Here is a 16,348-nt window from a genome sequence, read left to right as displayed (position 1 = left end):
ATATGTTTAACATCCAAAAAGAGGGCGGGGGGAAAGAATGAAAAGAAGCATGGTATTATATCCTATTCACTGAATATGATATTCCTGATTAATTTGAAATTGGCAGATCTGTTAGTTCACATCTACAGGGTGCAATCATCTGTATAGAGGTTCACTACTGTTGCCTCTCTACTCCGAACAGAGGTCAGGGTCCAGGGTTTGAGTGAGAGACATCTGGCCATTCAGGGTGGCCTCACAGCTCACTGAGCCTGCCTTCCTCCACTGGTCTGCAGGGAGGCTGAGGGTGCTGCTACACCTGTAGTGTCCATCACTCCCCAGCTCCTCCAGGCTGTCTGACACCCCTGATTCATTGACAGAATAAGGTTATGTTGTAAGTGATATTTGCATTGTGCATTTTAAATTATTGGACAATGCTTTATCAATATGTGATTTGTCTTCCAGGAGCAACTGCCAGTCCAGTTGTGACTCAGTCTCCAGTATCCAAGTCTGTTGCTCTGGGAGATATTGTCTCTCTGAGCTGTACAGCCAGTAAAGAAGTTGATGATGATCTAAGTTGGGATGTACAGAAACATGAACATCCTCAAAACTACTGTTTTATAAAAGATGAAAACTTCAGGCTGACCCTCCTGGTCATTGTAGCAGCAGTGGTTCAAAGTCTGACTTCACTCTGACCATCAGTGGAGTCCAGGCTGAAGATGCAGGAGATTACTACTGTATGGGTGTATATGATGATCCCTTGTTGTTCACACAGTGATGGAGAGCCATGCATAAAACCTCCCTTTACTCAGACTGCATAGAAACTGTTATGTCATATATGTGTGTGTGACATACAGTACAATAAACTGTATGTCACACAGACACCACCCATGAAGATCGCCCCAGGTTAAAAGTGGTAGTGAAACTACAGACACATTTGCATGAATATCTCACAGGGCTCAGTTTGGCTAAGAATAAACCACCTCTGTGTGCAGATGTTCAACCACCTACAATGAGGATTTATTAACGACAGTGGAAAAAAGAGAACCAGATTTGAAATGTGGCAACATTTTTCTTTATTTTTTGCATCAATACTTAATTTCTATGTCACAACATTTGCAGTTGATCTCAGCAACGAGTACAGAAAAAGAGCAAAGCTAATCTATTACAGACACATATTTGATGAAGTATTTCTAATCAAACCTAAAGGCAAAGTAATAGCTGACATATTGACAGGACCTAAACAGACTTTGGTTAAGGTGACTCTATAGGAAGATTTCATCTGTATAGAGATTCACTACTGCTGCCTCTCTACTCTGAACAGCGGTCAGGGTCCAGGGTTTGAGTGACAGACGTCTGACCGTTCAGGGTGGCCTCACAGCTGACTGAGCCCATCTTCTTCCACTGGTCTGCAGGGAGGCTGAGGGTGCTGCTCCACCTGTAGTGTCCGTCACTCCCCAGCTGCTCCAGGCTGTCTGACACCCCTGAGGTCCTGCTGCTGCCCCCCACCTTCCAGCCCAGCCTCCAGGCAGAGGGGAAGCCCCCGTCGGCCATACACACAAGTGTGGCACTGCCCTGCTGCAGCTCTACTCTGGAGGGGGGGAGGATGCTCAGGGTGGGCCGCACCACCCCCGCTGCAAGAGGAGACCACAGAGAAGAAGAGAGAGACAAATGAAAGACAAATGAGGAGGAGCGAGAAAACAACAGGACCTTTAGTAAATGGACAATATCTAAACCCTCAGGAAATATCTCTTACATGGCAGTGGATCAACAAAATGGAGGAGAGAAGGTTGATGAATAGATACAGTTTCTACATTCGTCTCTGTCTCTTTCACTTCACTTTCAGCTCCTCAAAACCAATGAAGCAAGAAAAGTATCGACTTGTGTCAAAGACAGAAGTCATTTTAAAAACATCTAACCGTTAATTCCAGTCTTTATTTGTGTCGTAAAACTTGCAGATCAATTTTACAATGACCGTTGAAATGTTAGAAATATTTATAATGACACAATCTGCTAAAGAGATGCACTAAATGACTCAATTCAAAAATAATGAAGATCAAACAATTAATAGAAATGAATCAAATAAAAATTGAATATTTCTATTCCACATTGACTTCATTTATCAACTAAAATCCATTTTTGTCTTCATTGTCCTAAATGACTCTTGAGAAGTAAAAAAATTATAAATATCACGCCGACATAAAAAATAACAGTATGCATTTACACACAAATATCTGATTTAAATGATGTGTTTTGTTCCATAGAAAGAAGAAATCTCTCAAACTTACAGTCAGCGATGAGTTTGGTGCCTCCTCCAAAAGTGTACCACAGTGATACAGACTCATTCCGAGGCCGTACAAAAACCTCATGAACTTGTACGTGATGAGCCGGTATTCCTGCCCTTACAATGGCAGCGCCAACACGCTCCTCCTCACCTCCTCCTCATCCTCATCCTCATCCTCACCCTCATCCTCACCCTCACCTCACCTCCTCCTGTTTCTCAAAGCGGGTGTGTGTTCGCCTTCACGTGAGACACCTGTTTTGCATGAGTCTTGCGCTTAACTGCGAGGGCACAGTATAAGATGCTCACATCAAGACTGCGCTGATCTGTTCTTGTGTGCACATTTTCCCAAACTGTATCAGGATGATGACACCGATGTTTCTGCTGGCCATGTTGGGATTCTTACTGCAAGGTGAGAATTTGAGACGGAGTGTAACTGGGCAGTTTCACTGTGCAGATATCCTGTGTGGTACATGTATATTCATACTGCCTCCACTGTATACTAGTTCTACTTAGGGCGTCGCCTCTCTTCTGTTATCTACTCCACTAGTCCATATCACAGACTTTCAAAGAAATGTGTCCTCACGAATCATAGACTAGTCCTCCTCTTATTTCAGAGTCATCCGCCAGCCAATTTCTGACTCAGGCGGACAAACTGAAGTCCGTCCCTCTCGGAGGGACCGTGTCCATCACGGCCACGGGGAGTTCAGATATTGGTCCTGACCTCAGCTGGTATCTACAGAGACCCGGACAGGCTCCCGAACTCCTCATCTACTCCGCCACAACTCTCAACTCGGGAACTCCGCGCCGATTTAGTGGCAGTAGATCTGGTTCAGATTACACCCTGACGATCACAGAGTTTCAGGCTGGTGATGCTGGGGATTACTATTGTTTTGGTGCCCATGGTAGTGGTGTGTTCACACAGTGATACAGAGCCATACAAAAACCTCCCTCAGTTTGACCGCAGCCCCCTGCAGCTGCAGCGGGTCGGAGATCGTTGGTTCACTCAGTAGTAAAAGTCTGGCACAACCACGAATACATAATAGACTTTATGCCATAGATAGTAACACTGAAACACACTGACTTTTTAACATGTAGTTTTTAAGTTCAGTATTAACTGAAAATTAATTTAACAATTTCTAACCACACATGTTTACCAGTTTTTCCAGTGACAGAAACAAGGTTTGAAACACATGGCAGTAATTCTGTTATAAAAACTGATGTTATTATTACTATTATTAGTACTATTATTATTATTATCATGATTTCAGCTTGATATGACTATTATTGATAATTATTATTGTTATTGTTATTATTGATTTACTTTAAGAAATTATTCAAATACGTTTTCATATCGACGTATTACGCTAACTAGATTAATGCTAATAGTTAAAATTATTAATAATTAATATTAATTGTTAATTAATATTGATATTATATGTATTAATTGTTTAATCAAAATTGATATTATTTAAATACGTTTTAGTTACAAATACTAATTATACTGAAGCAAAATGTAAAATGAAGTTTGGAATGAAAAAGCCACATAGAGGCATGAAGGTTTCAGAAATTTCCAACATTAATCCAAATAAACATTCATAAAATTGAAATGAGCAATAAAAAGAATGGTCATGTTCTAAGTGTTGCCCAAATATTATCCAAAGGGCTTAAACAACAGTCCTCTGAGCAAGGTTTTATTTATTTTTCACAACCCTCAATGAAACACAGATAGCATGAGTATTGTGTGAATTCAAAATAAAAGCTAAACTTGAATAAAAATGATTGAAACAATTGAGGCCTACTTAATCACATAAAAAGGAGAAATCTCAAACGTACACGTTGCCTGTTTACTGCAACCATCAATGTAAACCATGCTGAAAGAAAATCACTCAGTGACTGACCAAAAACGAAATGGTTTACCCAAAATTGTTCATCAAATCACACAGTTTTACATCTACAAATGTGTATACAGTTTTATTTTTCATATCAGACATAATGTATGTGTGTTAACAATAAAGGTCAATTAAAGTAAAAATAATACAGGACAATACATGCAAGCCAAATATAGTTAATTTAAAGTGTGGTAACATGTTACTTCTAAGTATTTTCAAAATAAAATAAAATAAAATAAATCGTGGCTGCAGAGATATATCCATGTAATTTTTCTCTCTCATGTGATTTGTTCTAGATGGTTGTCACCAGAGAGAAGTGTACTGTTAATCCAGCAAATGAGCAGCATCTTGGACATGTCAACACTTCTAGTAGACTGTCTACAGTGGACAATAGTACACTCACAGCAGGATTGTTTGTGCCATTGAATCACATCACCTGTACACAATGTTTGTTTGTGTTCACCTTTCTAAAGATTGCTACAATTTATAGTTTGAGAGAGAGAGAGAGAGAGAGAGAGAGTGAGTGAGTGAGTGAGTGTGTGTGTGTGTGTGTGTGTGTGTGTGTGTGTGTGTGTGTGTATGTGTGTGTGTGTGTGTGTGTGTGTGTGTGTGTGTGTGTGTGTGTGTGTGTGTGTGTGTGTACGTGTATAGTGGTACGGTGGATAGCGTTGTTACATCACAGCAAGAAGGTACTGGGTTCGAACCCCCGGGGTTGTCCAACCTTGGGGGTCATGCCAGGTCATCCTCTGTGTGGAGTTTGCATGTTCTCGCCGTGTCCACATGGGTTTCTTTTGGGTGCTCTGGTTTCCTCCCACATTTCAAAGACATGTAGGCCAGGTGAATCAGCCATACTAAATTGTCTCTAGGTGTGAATGTGTCGGCCCTGTGATAGTCTGGTGGCCATTACAGGGCGTCTCCCCAGCTGTTACCCAATGACTGCTGGGATAGGCTCCAGCATCCCAGGACCCCAACTGGGATAATGGGTGGATGGTTGTCATCAAAGGTGGTCTGACAGCATGCGGAAGCGGGAAAGGGTAAGCTAACTGCTAGCCCATGTAGACCAGCAGTTCCGGTAACTCGGAGGGCGGTGGCTTTGCTTGTCGTTGACTGAGTTTTTGGTGTCGTTGTGTGGAGTGCGGGGAGTTGTGTCGAGGGTGTCTGGCTGGGAGAGCTGGCGGTAAATCGGCTGGGGGAACATGGTCTGATGGGTCCTTTGGGCCCAGGGTCCACGGCCTTGCCACGAGCTGTGCCTGAAGAGGAAACACGAGGGCAGTCTTACAGGATGTGGGAGCAGGGCAGGCTAACCTTACTGCCAGGCCACGCAGACAGTTAGGACAGTCATCCTGGCTGGCATTCTTTCCCTTGGACTGTAATTTTTTTGTTTAGCTTAGATATACGTAGTATGTGTTAGTTTGATATATGCGTTAGTTAGGATATATGTGTTCTTGTAGTTCTTGTAGTTTTTAGACATGTGTTTTTGTTTGTGTTGCAGTGCTGCGGGCTGGAGGAAATGGTATTTGGTTTCATTTCATGTACACAAGTATAAGAAACAAAATGATGAATAAAATCTTCCTGATTCCTGACTACTGTTGTAAGAAAACTTCAGTCTGACCCTCTTGGTCATTTTAGCAGCAGTGGTTCAGAGTCTGACCATCAGTGGAGTCCAGGCTGAAAATGCAGGCGATAACTACTGTATGGGTGTATATGATGATCCCTAATTGTTCACACAGTGATGGAGAGTTGTGCATAAAACCTCCCTTTACTCAGACTGCATAGAAACTGTTATGTCATGTATGTGTGTGTGACATATACAGTACAATAAACTGTATGTCACACAGACACCACCCATGAAGATCGCCCCAGGTTAAAAGTGGTAGTGAAACTACAGACACATTTGCATGAATATCTCACAGGGCTCAGTGTCCCTAAGAATAAACCCCCTTTGTCTGCAGATGTTCAACCACCTACAGTGAGGATTTATTTCCGACAGTGGAAAAAAGAGAACCAGATTTGAAATGTGGCAACATTTTTCTTTATTTTTTGCATCAATACTTAATTTCTATGTCACAACATTTGCAGTTGATCTCAGCAACGAGTACAGAAAAAGAGCAAAGCTAATCTATTACAGACACATATTTGATGAAGTATTTCTAATCGAACCTAAAGGCAAAGTAATAGCTGACATATAGACAGGACCTAAACAGACTTTGGTTAAGGTGACTCTATAGGAAGATTTCATTTGTATAGAGATTCACTACTGCTGCCTCTCTACTCTGAACAGCTGTCAGGGTCCAGGGTTTGAGTGACAGACGTCTGACCGTTCAGGGTGGCCTCACAGCTCACTGAGCCCGCCTTCTTCCACTGGTCTGCAGGGAGGCTGAGGGTGCTGCTCCACCTGTAGTGTCCGTCACTCCCCAGCTGCTCCAGGCTGTCTGACACCCCTGAGGTCCTGCTGCTGCCCCCCACCTTCCAGCCCAGCCTCCAGGCAGAGGGGAAGCCCCCGTCGGCCATACAGACCAGTGTGGCACTGCCCTGCTGCAGCTCCACTCTGGAGGGGGGGAGGATGCTCAGGGTGGGCCGCACCACCCCCGCTGCAAGATGAGACCACAGAGAAGAAGAGAGAGACAAATGAAAGACAAATGAGGAGGAGCGAGAAAACAACATGACCTTTAGTAAATGGACAATATCTAAACCCTCAGGAAATATCTCTTACATGACAGTGGATCAACAAAATGGAGGAGAGAAGGTTGATGAATAGATACAGTTTCTACATTCATCTCTGTCTCTTTCACTTCCCTTTCAACTCCTCAAAACCAATGAAGCAAGAAAAGTATCGACTTGTGTTAAAGACGGAGGTCAATTTAAAAACATCTAACCGTTAATTCCAGTCTTTATTTGTGTCTTAAAAGTTGCAGACCAATTTTACAATGACCATTGAAATGTTAGAAATATTTATAATGACCCAATCTGCTAAAGAGATGCACTAAATGACTCAATTCAAAAATAATAAAAATCAAATAATTAATTTAAATGGATCAAATAGAAATTAAATATTTCTATTCCACACTGACTTCATTTATCAACTAAAATCCATTATTGTCTTCATTGTCCTAAAAGACTCTTGAAAAGTTAAAAATTTATAAATATCATGTCGACATGACAAATAACAGTATGCATTTACACACAAATATCTGATTTAAATGATATGTTTTGTTCCATAGAAAGAAGAAATCTCTCAAACTTACAGTCAGCGATGAGTTTGGTGCCTCCACCAAAAGTGTTCCACAGTGATACAGACTCATTCAGAGGCCGTACAAAAACCTCATGAACTTAACACATGCATCCTCAACTAAAGACTTCACTGCATAAAACCTCTTTTTCAACAGGACATAACAACAACACTAAAAGGTCCCTTGACTGGTTCCTTCAAATGACTTTTACAATGCCATTCAAAAGAAGAAGGAATTTAATTGATTCATCTTTAACGATGATGATTTTGGTGAATAAAGAAATTAGACTTGTGTTGTCCTGCAAAGACGCTGATCTTTCAACATTTTTTACATTTGTGGAAACTCTTAGATGCTTGTATCTTATATTACATTACATTACTATCATTTAGCCGACGCTTTTATCCAAAGCGACTACAATCTTCTGTCACGAGGCGTAAAGTATCTATATCTTCTATGTTAACTGTGGCAGAAGTCATACCGTATGGATATTTCATACCAACCTGAACGTTAAGCCACCTCATTCCAGATATAATAAATGAAGTATTTTCAAGTATGTCCAATAAATACAGTTTGTTCCATGCAGAGACATAGCCATGTAATTATTCTCTCTCATGTGGTTTGCTCTAGATGGTTGTCAGTGAGCTGAGACCAGAGAGATCATTTCCATAGAGAGGAGGCTTTGCATTGTCAGCTGACCCTCCAGTGCTCTGAGAAGCTTTATAGTCCTGTGAGTTCAACACTGTAGGACCCACAGCTGTCAGTCAACACAACAGAAACCACACCAACCATGACTCTCTCCATCTTCCTCATCTGGACACTGCTCTGCTGCTGCCTCATAGGTGAGCTTGGTGAAAGAAAAGTAGGACATACATTCAGTATTGTTTCTGCTTTAAACCTAATTATCTATGTGCATAACTGTTATGAAATAAATATTTTGTTTGTGTTTGTAGGATCCAACAGTCAGGTGACTGTGACTCAGCCTCCGGTAGTGAAATTTACTCCAGGATCCACTGTCACTCTGAACTGTAAAACCAACCCAGATGTTTACCAAAACAGTAATGGTGAACGTCTGAACTGGTATCAACAGAAAACTGGAGAAGCTCCAAAGCGCCTAATAAAGCTTGTAAGCCAACGTGAATCTCAAACACCAGCTCGGTTTAGTGGCAGTGGAAGCAGGACTGACTTCACTTTGACCATCAGTGGAGTCCAGGCTGAAGATGCAGCAGTTTACTACTGTCAGAGTTATCATTATATAAACAGTGTCAATGAGTTCACACAGTGATTCAGAGCCGTACAGAAACCTCCCTCAGTCCGTCTGCATAGACACTGACCTGTTACAGCAGGAACCTGCTGCAGCTGCTGAAGAGGAAGAAACTCTGACACAAACCACTGAACACACAGCTCAGTCTCACAAGCCACTTCACTAAGGAGAAAAACAAATTCTTATACACCGTACAAATGTCTAATCTACCTACCCAAATTCATTATTAACACATACTGCATAAAGCAACCAACCATGGGGCAGAATTCACATACATTGCTCTGTCATATATCAGTAGAGAAGTCGTCTTTTACACCTGAATCAGAAAAGTGTTATGGTTAATGCAGACTCAATAGAGTCAAAACTCTCACCTGTTAACTGATCAACCAGTCATTTCTGGAGATTATGTGTTGACGTGATCAGTTAACTGCCTTTTTCAGAAAATGTGACCGGATGATTTTTCTGGGAACATTACGGACACATTTCCCCAACTGAGAACGATAAAGCACAGCTCCATCAAGGGAAACCAACCCGGATCTGCATCAATGCAGACAATAAAAATGGTGGATAGTGCAGGCTTTTGTGTTAACCTAATCAATATTAAATTCATTTGCAGCAAAGCTCTTTAAACCAGATGTGGGTATGTGTCCCAGTCGCCACTCTCTCGCCTCCTCTGGTCGATCAGCATGCCTGTTGAGAAGGAAGCGGGAGCTGGGGGGAATAGCGTGATCCTCCCATGCACTACGTCCCCCTGGCGAAACGCCTCACTGTCAGGTGAAAAGAAGTGGCAGGCAAATGCACATGTATTGGAGGGGGCATATGGTAGTCTGCAGTCCTCCCCGGATCGACGGACGGGGTGGAGCAGCGATTGGGATGGATCAGAAGAATGGGGGTAATTGGCCCTATATAATTGGGGCAAAAAAGGGGGAAGAAAATGGTGGATATTCAAGGCTTCAGTGTTATCTTTAATAAATTTTAAATTAATTAGCAGCAATGCTCTATAAATATAGGTCACAGTTATTCCCACCAAAGAGCAAGGGGATCTTAAAACCACCACCTATTAAAAAGGACAGTGTCACTAGCTGAAATTGGGTAATTAAAACACTATTAGTTTGTCCTCCCAAAATAAGATTGACCACAGGGCCTCAAGCACTGTCATCAGGTGAGGGATGCTCATAACGGGTCATGTGATGTGTTGCACCTTTAAATTAGTCCCAGATTTTTAAGCCTCCATACGTAATAATCTGTAAACTAAATCCTTTATGAGAACTTTATTTACGTATAAATTGAATATTTTTAAGCCTCCATAAGTAATAATTTGTAAACTAAATCCTTTTTGAAAACTTTATTGACATAATTGATACGTAAAACTTATTTTTTTCAGCAAGTCAGGAATGTGTGGATAACTTGCGTTACTTTTACTTCTCTTTGTTTCTTCCAAATGTCGGTAAAAGGCAAAAGAATCCATGATATCAGGGAGGAGAAGACGCTTTTCAACAGAGTCGTAAAACGATAGCGGTGACCGGAAGTAGACGCATTTTTGCGCATCGGGTTTCTGGGACGGACCGGGCAATGACAGACGAGCATGTGTGTTTACTCCTCCGTGAAATGTACGTGATGAGCCGGTATTCCTGCCCTTACAATGGCAGCGCCAACACGCTCCTCCCCACCTCACCTCATCCTCATCCTCACCCTCACCCTCACCCTCACCTCCTCCTGTTTCTCAAAGCGGATGTGTGTTCGCCTTCACGTGAGACACCTGTTTTGCATGAGTCTTGCGCTTAACTGCGAGGGCACAGTATAAGATGCTCACATCAAGACTGCGCTGATCTGTTCTTGTGTGCACATTTTCCCGAACTGTATCAGGATGATGACACCGATGTTTCTGCTGGCCATGTTGGGATTCTTACTGCAAGGTGAGAATTTGAGACGGAGTGTAACTGGGCAGTTTCACTGTGCAGATATCCTGTGTGGTACATGTATATTCATACTGCCTCCACTGTATACTAGTTCTACTTAGGGTGTCGCCTCTCTTCTGTTATCTACTCCACTAGTCCATATCACAGACTTTCAAAGAAATGTGTCCTCACGAATCATAGACTAGTCCTCCTCTTATTTCAGAGTCATCCGCCAGCCAATTTCTGACTCAGGCGGACAAACTGAAGTCCGTCCCTCTCGGACGGACCGTGTCCATCACGGCCACGGGGAGTTCAGATATTGATGATGACCTCAGCTGGTATCTACAGAGACCCGGACAGGCTCCCGAACTCCTCATCTACTCCGCCACAACTCTCAACCCGGGAACTCCGCGCCGATTTAGTGGCAGTAGATCTGGTTCAGATTACACCCTGACGATCACGGAGTTTCAGGCTGGTGATGCTGGGGATTACTATTGTTTTGGCCACCATGTTGGCAATGTGTTCACACAGTGATACAGAGCCATACAAAAACCTCCCTCAGTTTGACCGCAGCCCCCTGCAGCTGCAGCGGGTCGGAGATCGTTGGTTCACTCAGTAGTAAAAGTCTGGCACAACCACGAATACATAATAGACTTTATGCCATAGATAGTAACACTGAAACACACTGACTTTTTAACATGTAGTTTTTAAGTTCAGTATTAACTGAAAATTAATTTAACAATTTCTAACCACACATGTTTACCAGTTTTTCCAGTGACAGAAACAAGGTTTGAAACACATGGCAGTAATTCTGTTATATAAACTGATGTTATTATTACTATTATTAGTACTATTATTATTATTATCATGATTTCAGCTTGATATGATTATTATTGATAACCCAGCCACTGAGGATGCACAAGCCAGTGCATCCTTAGTGCCGGTCCCAAGCCCGGACAAATGGGGAGGGTTGCGTCAGGAAGGGCATCCGGCGTAAAATCTTTGCCAAATCAAATATGCGGATCATAAATAAGACTTACATACCGGATCGGTCGAGGCCCGGGTTACCAACGACCGCCACCGGTACTGTTAACCAGCAGGGTGTCGGTGGAAACTATGCTACTGTTGGGCGAAGGAGAAGGAGAGGGGGAAAGCATGTCCAGAGGCTGCTAGAGAGGAGGAAGGGTAGGCATGTGGAGGTGAGAGTTGGAACTTTGAATGTTGGCACTATGACTGGTAAAGGGAGAGAGCTGGCTGACATGATGGAAAGAAGAAAGGTAGGCATACTGTGTGTGCAAGAGACCAGGTGGAAGGGGAGTAAGGCCAGGAGTATCGGAGGTGGGTTCAAACTCTTCTACCATGGTGTGAATGGGAGGAGAAATGGGGTAGGGGTAATTCTGAAGGAAGAGTATGTCAAGAGCGTGCTGGAGGTGAAGAGAGTGTCAGACAGAGTGATGAGTATGAAGCTGGAAATTGAAGGTTTATTGCTGAATGTTATCAGCGCATATGCCCCGCAAGTTGGGTGTGAGATGGATGAAAAAGAAGAATTCTGGAGTGAGTTGGACGACATGGTGGAGAGGGTACCCAAGGAGGAGAGAGTGGTGATTGGAGCGGACTTCAATGGACATGTTGGTGAAGGGAACAGAGGTGATGAGGAGGTGATGGGAAGGTATGGAGTCAAGAAGGGAAATGTGGAAGGACAGATGGTGGTCGATTTTGCAAAAAGGATGGACATGGCTGTGGTGAATACATATTTCAAGAAGAGGGAGGAACACAGGGTGACGTACAAGAGTGGAGGAAAGTGCACACAGGTGGACTATACCTTATGTAGAAGGCACCATCTAAAAGGGATTGGAGACTGCAAGGTGGTGACAGGGGAGTGCGTAGCTAGGCAGCATCGGATGGTGGTCTGTAGGATGACTTTGGAGACCAAGAAGAGGAAGCGAGTGAAGACACAGCCGAAGATCAAATGGTGGAAGTTGAAGAAGGAAGACTGTTGTGTGGAGTTCAGGCAGGAGTTAAGACAGGCACTGGGTGGTAGTGAAGAGTTGCCAGATGGCTGGAAAACCACTGCAGAAATAGTGAGGGAGACAGCTAGGAAGGTACTTGGTGTGTCATCAGGACAGAGGAAGGAAGACAAGGAGACTTGGTGGTGGAATGAGGAAGTACAGCAAATTATACAGAGGAAAAGGTTGGCAAAGAAGAAGTGGGATAGTCAGAGAGATGAAGAAAGTAGACAGGAGTACAAGGAGATGCAGCGTAAAGCAAAGAGAGAGGTGGCAAAGGAAAAGGAAAAGGCGTATGGTGAGTTGTATGACAGATTAGACACTAAGGAAGGAGAAAAGGACTTGTACCGATTGGCTAGACAGAGGGACCAAGCTGCAAAGGGTGTGCAGCAAGTTAGGGCGATCAAGGATAGAGATGGAAATGTGCTGACAAGCGAGGAGAGTGTGCTAAGAAGGTGGAAGGAATACTTTGAGGGGCTGATGAATGAAGAAAATGAGAGAGAGAGAGAAGGTTGGATGATGTAGGGATAATGAATCAGGAAGTTCAGCGGATTAACAAGGAGGAAGTGAGGGCAGCTATGAAGAGGATGAAGAATGGAAAGGCAGTTGGTCCTGATGACATACCTGTGGAGGCATGGAGATGTTTAGGAGAGATGGCAGTGGAGTTTTTAACTAGATTGTTTAACACAATCCTGGAAAGTGAGAGGATGCCTGAGGAGTGGAGAAGAAGCATACTGGTACCGATTTTCAAGAACAAGGGCGATGTGCAGAACTGTAACAACTACAGAGGTATAAAGTTGATCAGCCACAGCATGAAGATTTGGGAAAGAGTAATAGAAGCTAGGTTAAGAGGAGAGGTGACGATCAGCGAGCAGCAGTATGGTTTCATGCCACGAAAGAGCACCACAGATGCGATGTTTGCTTTGAGAATGTTGATTGAGAAGTATAGAGAAGGCCAGAAAGAGTTGCATTGTGTCTTTGTAGATTTAGAGAAAGCTTATGACAGAGTGCCGAGAGAGGAGGTTTGGTATTGTATGAGGAAGTCAGGAGTTGCAGAGAAGTATGTAGGAGTGGTAGAGGGTATGTATGAGGGAAGTGTGACAATGGTGAGGTGTGCGGTTGGAATGACAGATGGGTTCAAGGTGGAGGTGGGATTACATCAAGGATTGGCTCTTAGCCCTTTCTTGTTTGCAATGGTGATGGACAGGTTGACGGACAAGATCAGGCAGGAGTCTCCATGGACGATGATGTTCGCGGATGACATTGTGATCTGTAGTGAGAGTAGGTTGCAGGTTGAGGAGAGCCTGGAGAGGTGGAGGTATGCACTGGAAAGAAGAGGAATGAAAGTCAGTAGGAGCAAGACAGAATACCTATGCGTGAATGAGAGAGAGGACAGTGGAATGGTCAGGATGCAAGGAGTGGAGGTGACAAAGGCATTTGAGTTTAAATACTTGGGGTCAACTGTCCAAAGTAACGGGGAGTGCAGTAGAGAGGTGAAAAAGAGAGTGCAGGCAGGTTGGAGTGGGTGGAGAAGTGTGTCAGGAGTGATTTGCGACAGAAGGGTATCAGCAAGATTTAAAGGGAAAGTTTACAAGATGGTTGTGAGACCAGCTATGTTATATGGTTTGGAGACAGTGGCACTGACGAAAAGACAGGAGGCGGAGCTGGAGGTGGCAGAGTTGAAGATGCTAAGATTTTCACTGGGAGTAACGAAGAAGGACAGGATTAGGAACGATTATATAAGAGGGACCGCTCAGGTTGGACGGTTTGGAGACAAAGCAAGAGAGGCAAGATTGAGATGGCTTGGACATGTGTGGAGGAGAGATGCTGAGTATATTGGGAGAAGGATGCTGAATATGGAGCTGCCAGGGAAGAGGAGAAGAGGAAGGCCAAAGAGGAGGTTTATGGATGTGGTGAGGGAAGACATGCAGGTGGCTGGTGTGACAGAGGAAGATGCAGAAGACAGGAAGAAATGGAAACGGATGATCCGCTGTGGCGACCCCTAACGGGAGCAGCCGAAAGTAGTAGTAGTAGATGATTATTATTGATAATTATTATTGTTATTGTTATTATTGATTTACTTTAATGTAAGAAATTATTCAAATACGTTTTCATATCGACGTATTACGCTAACTAGATTAATGCTAATAGTTAAAATTATTAATAATTAATATTAATTGTTAATTAATATTGATATTATATGTATTAATTGTTTAATCAAAATTGATATTATTTAAATACGTTTTAGTTACAAATACTAATTATATTGAAGCAAAATGTAAAATGAAGTTTGGAATGAAAAGCCACATAGAGGCATGAAGGTTTCAGAAATTTCCAACATTAATCCAAATAAACATTCAAAAATTGAAATGAGCAATAAAAAGAATGGTCATGTTCTAAGTGTTGCCCAAATATTATCCAAAGGGCTTAAACAACAGTCCTCTGAGCAAGGTTTTATTTATTTTTCACAACCCTCAATGAAACACAGATAGCATGAGTATTGTGTGAATTCAAAATAAAAGCTAAACTTGAATAAAAATGATTGAAACAATGGAGGCCTACTTAATCACATAAAAAGGAGAAATCTCAAACGTACACGTTGCCTGTTTACTGCAACCGTCAATGTAAACCATGCTGAAAGAAAATCACTCAGTGACTGACCAAAAACGAAATGGTTTACCCAAAATTGTTCATCAAATCACACAGTTTTACATCTACAAATGTGTATACAGTTTTATTTTTCATATCAGACATAATGTATGTGTGTTAACAATAAAGGTCAATTAAAGTAAAAATAATACAGGATAATACATGTAAGCCAAATATAGTTAATTTAAAGTGTGGTAACATGTTACTTCTAAGTATTTTCAAAATAAAATAAAATAAAATAAATCGTGGCTGCAGAGATATATCCATGTAATTTTTCTCTCTCATGTGATTTGTTCTAGATGGTTGTCACCAGAGAGAAGTGTACTGTTAATCCAGCAAATGAGCAGCATCTTGGACATGTCAACACTTCTAGTAGACTGTCTACAGTGGACAAAAGTACACTCACAGCAGGATTGTTTGTGCCATTGAATCACATCACCTGTACACAATGTTTGTGTTCACCTTTCTAAAGATTGCTACAATTTATAGTTTGCTGTTTAACTGTCTTGCCAATGTTGACACATCTCATTGACAACATAATCCAATCATATCGTAGTACTTTATTGTCTGCAATTATAATCTATTTTCTTGCACCAGTTTCATTCTCTGCCACACACAGAGATGGAGAGATAGAGAGAGAGAGAGAGAGAGAGAAAGAAAGAAAGAGAGAGAGAGTGAGAGTGTGTGTGTGTGTGTGTGTGTACAGTGGTACGGTGGATAGCGTTGTTACATCACAGCAAGAAGGTACTGGGTTCGAACCCCCGGGGTTGTCCAACCTTGGGGGTCATGCCAGGTCATCCTCTGTGTGGAGTTTGCATGTTCTCGCTGTGTCCACATGGGTTTCTTTTGGGTGCTCTGGTTTCCTCCCACATTTCAAAGACATGTAGGCCAGGTGAATCAGCCATACTAAATTGTCTCTAGGTGTGAATGTGTCGGCCCTGTGATAGTCTGGTGGCCATTACAGGGCGTCTCCCCAGCTGTTACCCAAGGACTGCTGGGATAGGCTCCAGCATCCCAGGACCCCAACTGGGATAATGGGTGGATGGTTGTCATCAAAGGTGGTCTGACAGCATGCGGAAGCGGGAAAGGGTAAGCTAACTGCTAGCCCATGTAGACCAGCAGTTCCGGTAACTCGGAGGGCGGTGGCTTTGCTTG

General features: G+C 42.6%; 5 gene segments (V, D, J or C); 3 read left to right on the top strand and 2 right to left on the bottom strand.

Moving 5' to 3' along the window:
- Window positions 1-1,033: 1,033 nt before the first annotated feature.
- LOC130126052 (immunoglobulin lambda constant 6-like) lies at window positions 1,034-2,601 on the bottom strand. The segment is given in 3 exon segments: window positions 1,034-1,610; window positions 2,265-2,411; window positions 2,598-2,601. Coding segments are annotated over 3 exon segments (474 nt in total).
- A 3-nt stretch (window positions 2,602-2,604) lies between these two features.
- Window positions 2,605-3,185, top strand: LOC130126051 (Ig kappa chain V region 3381-like). The segment is given in 2 exon segments: window positions 2,605-2,669; window positions 2,875-3,185. Coding segments are annotated over 2 exon segments (360 nt in total).
- Window positions 3,186-6,182: 2,997 nt separating this feature from the next.
- Window positions 6,183-8,168, bottom strand: LOC130126050 (immunoglobulin lambda constant 6-like). The segment is given in 2 exon segments: window positions 6,183-6,740; window positions 8,132-8,168. Coding segments are annotated over 2 exon segments (360 nt in total).
- Window positions 8,167-8,661, top strand: LOC130126713 (Ig kappa chain V-III region VH-like). The segment is given in 2 exon segments: window positions 8,167-8,218; window positions 8,330-8,661. Coding segments are annotated over 2 exon segments (384 nt in total).
- A 1,830-nt stretch (window positions 8,662-10,491) lies between these two features.
- LOC130126049 (Ig kappa chain V region BS-5-like) lies at window positions 10,492-11,072 on the top strand. The segment is given in 2 exon segments: window positions 10,492-10,556; window positions 10,762-11,072. Coding segments are annotated over 2 exon segments (360 nt in total).
- Window positions 11,073-16,348: the final 5,276 nt, after the last annotated feature.

The sequence above is a fragment of the Lampris incognitus genome, chromosome 16 (assembly GCF_029633865.1).
Source record: "Lampris incognitus isolate fLamInc1 chromosome 16, fLamInc1.hap2, whole genome shotgun sequence".
Taxonomy (NCBI): Eukaryota; Metazoa; Chordata; class Actinopteri; order Lampriformes; family Lampridae; genus Lampris; species Lampris incognitus.
The sequence above is the reverse complement of the archived record's forward strand: the minus strand, read 5'-3'. Positions and strand labels throughout refer to the sequence as shown.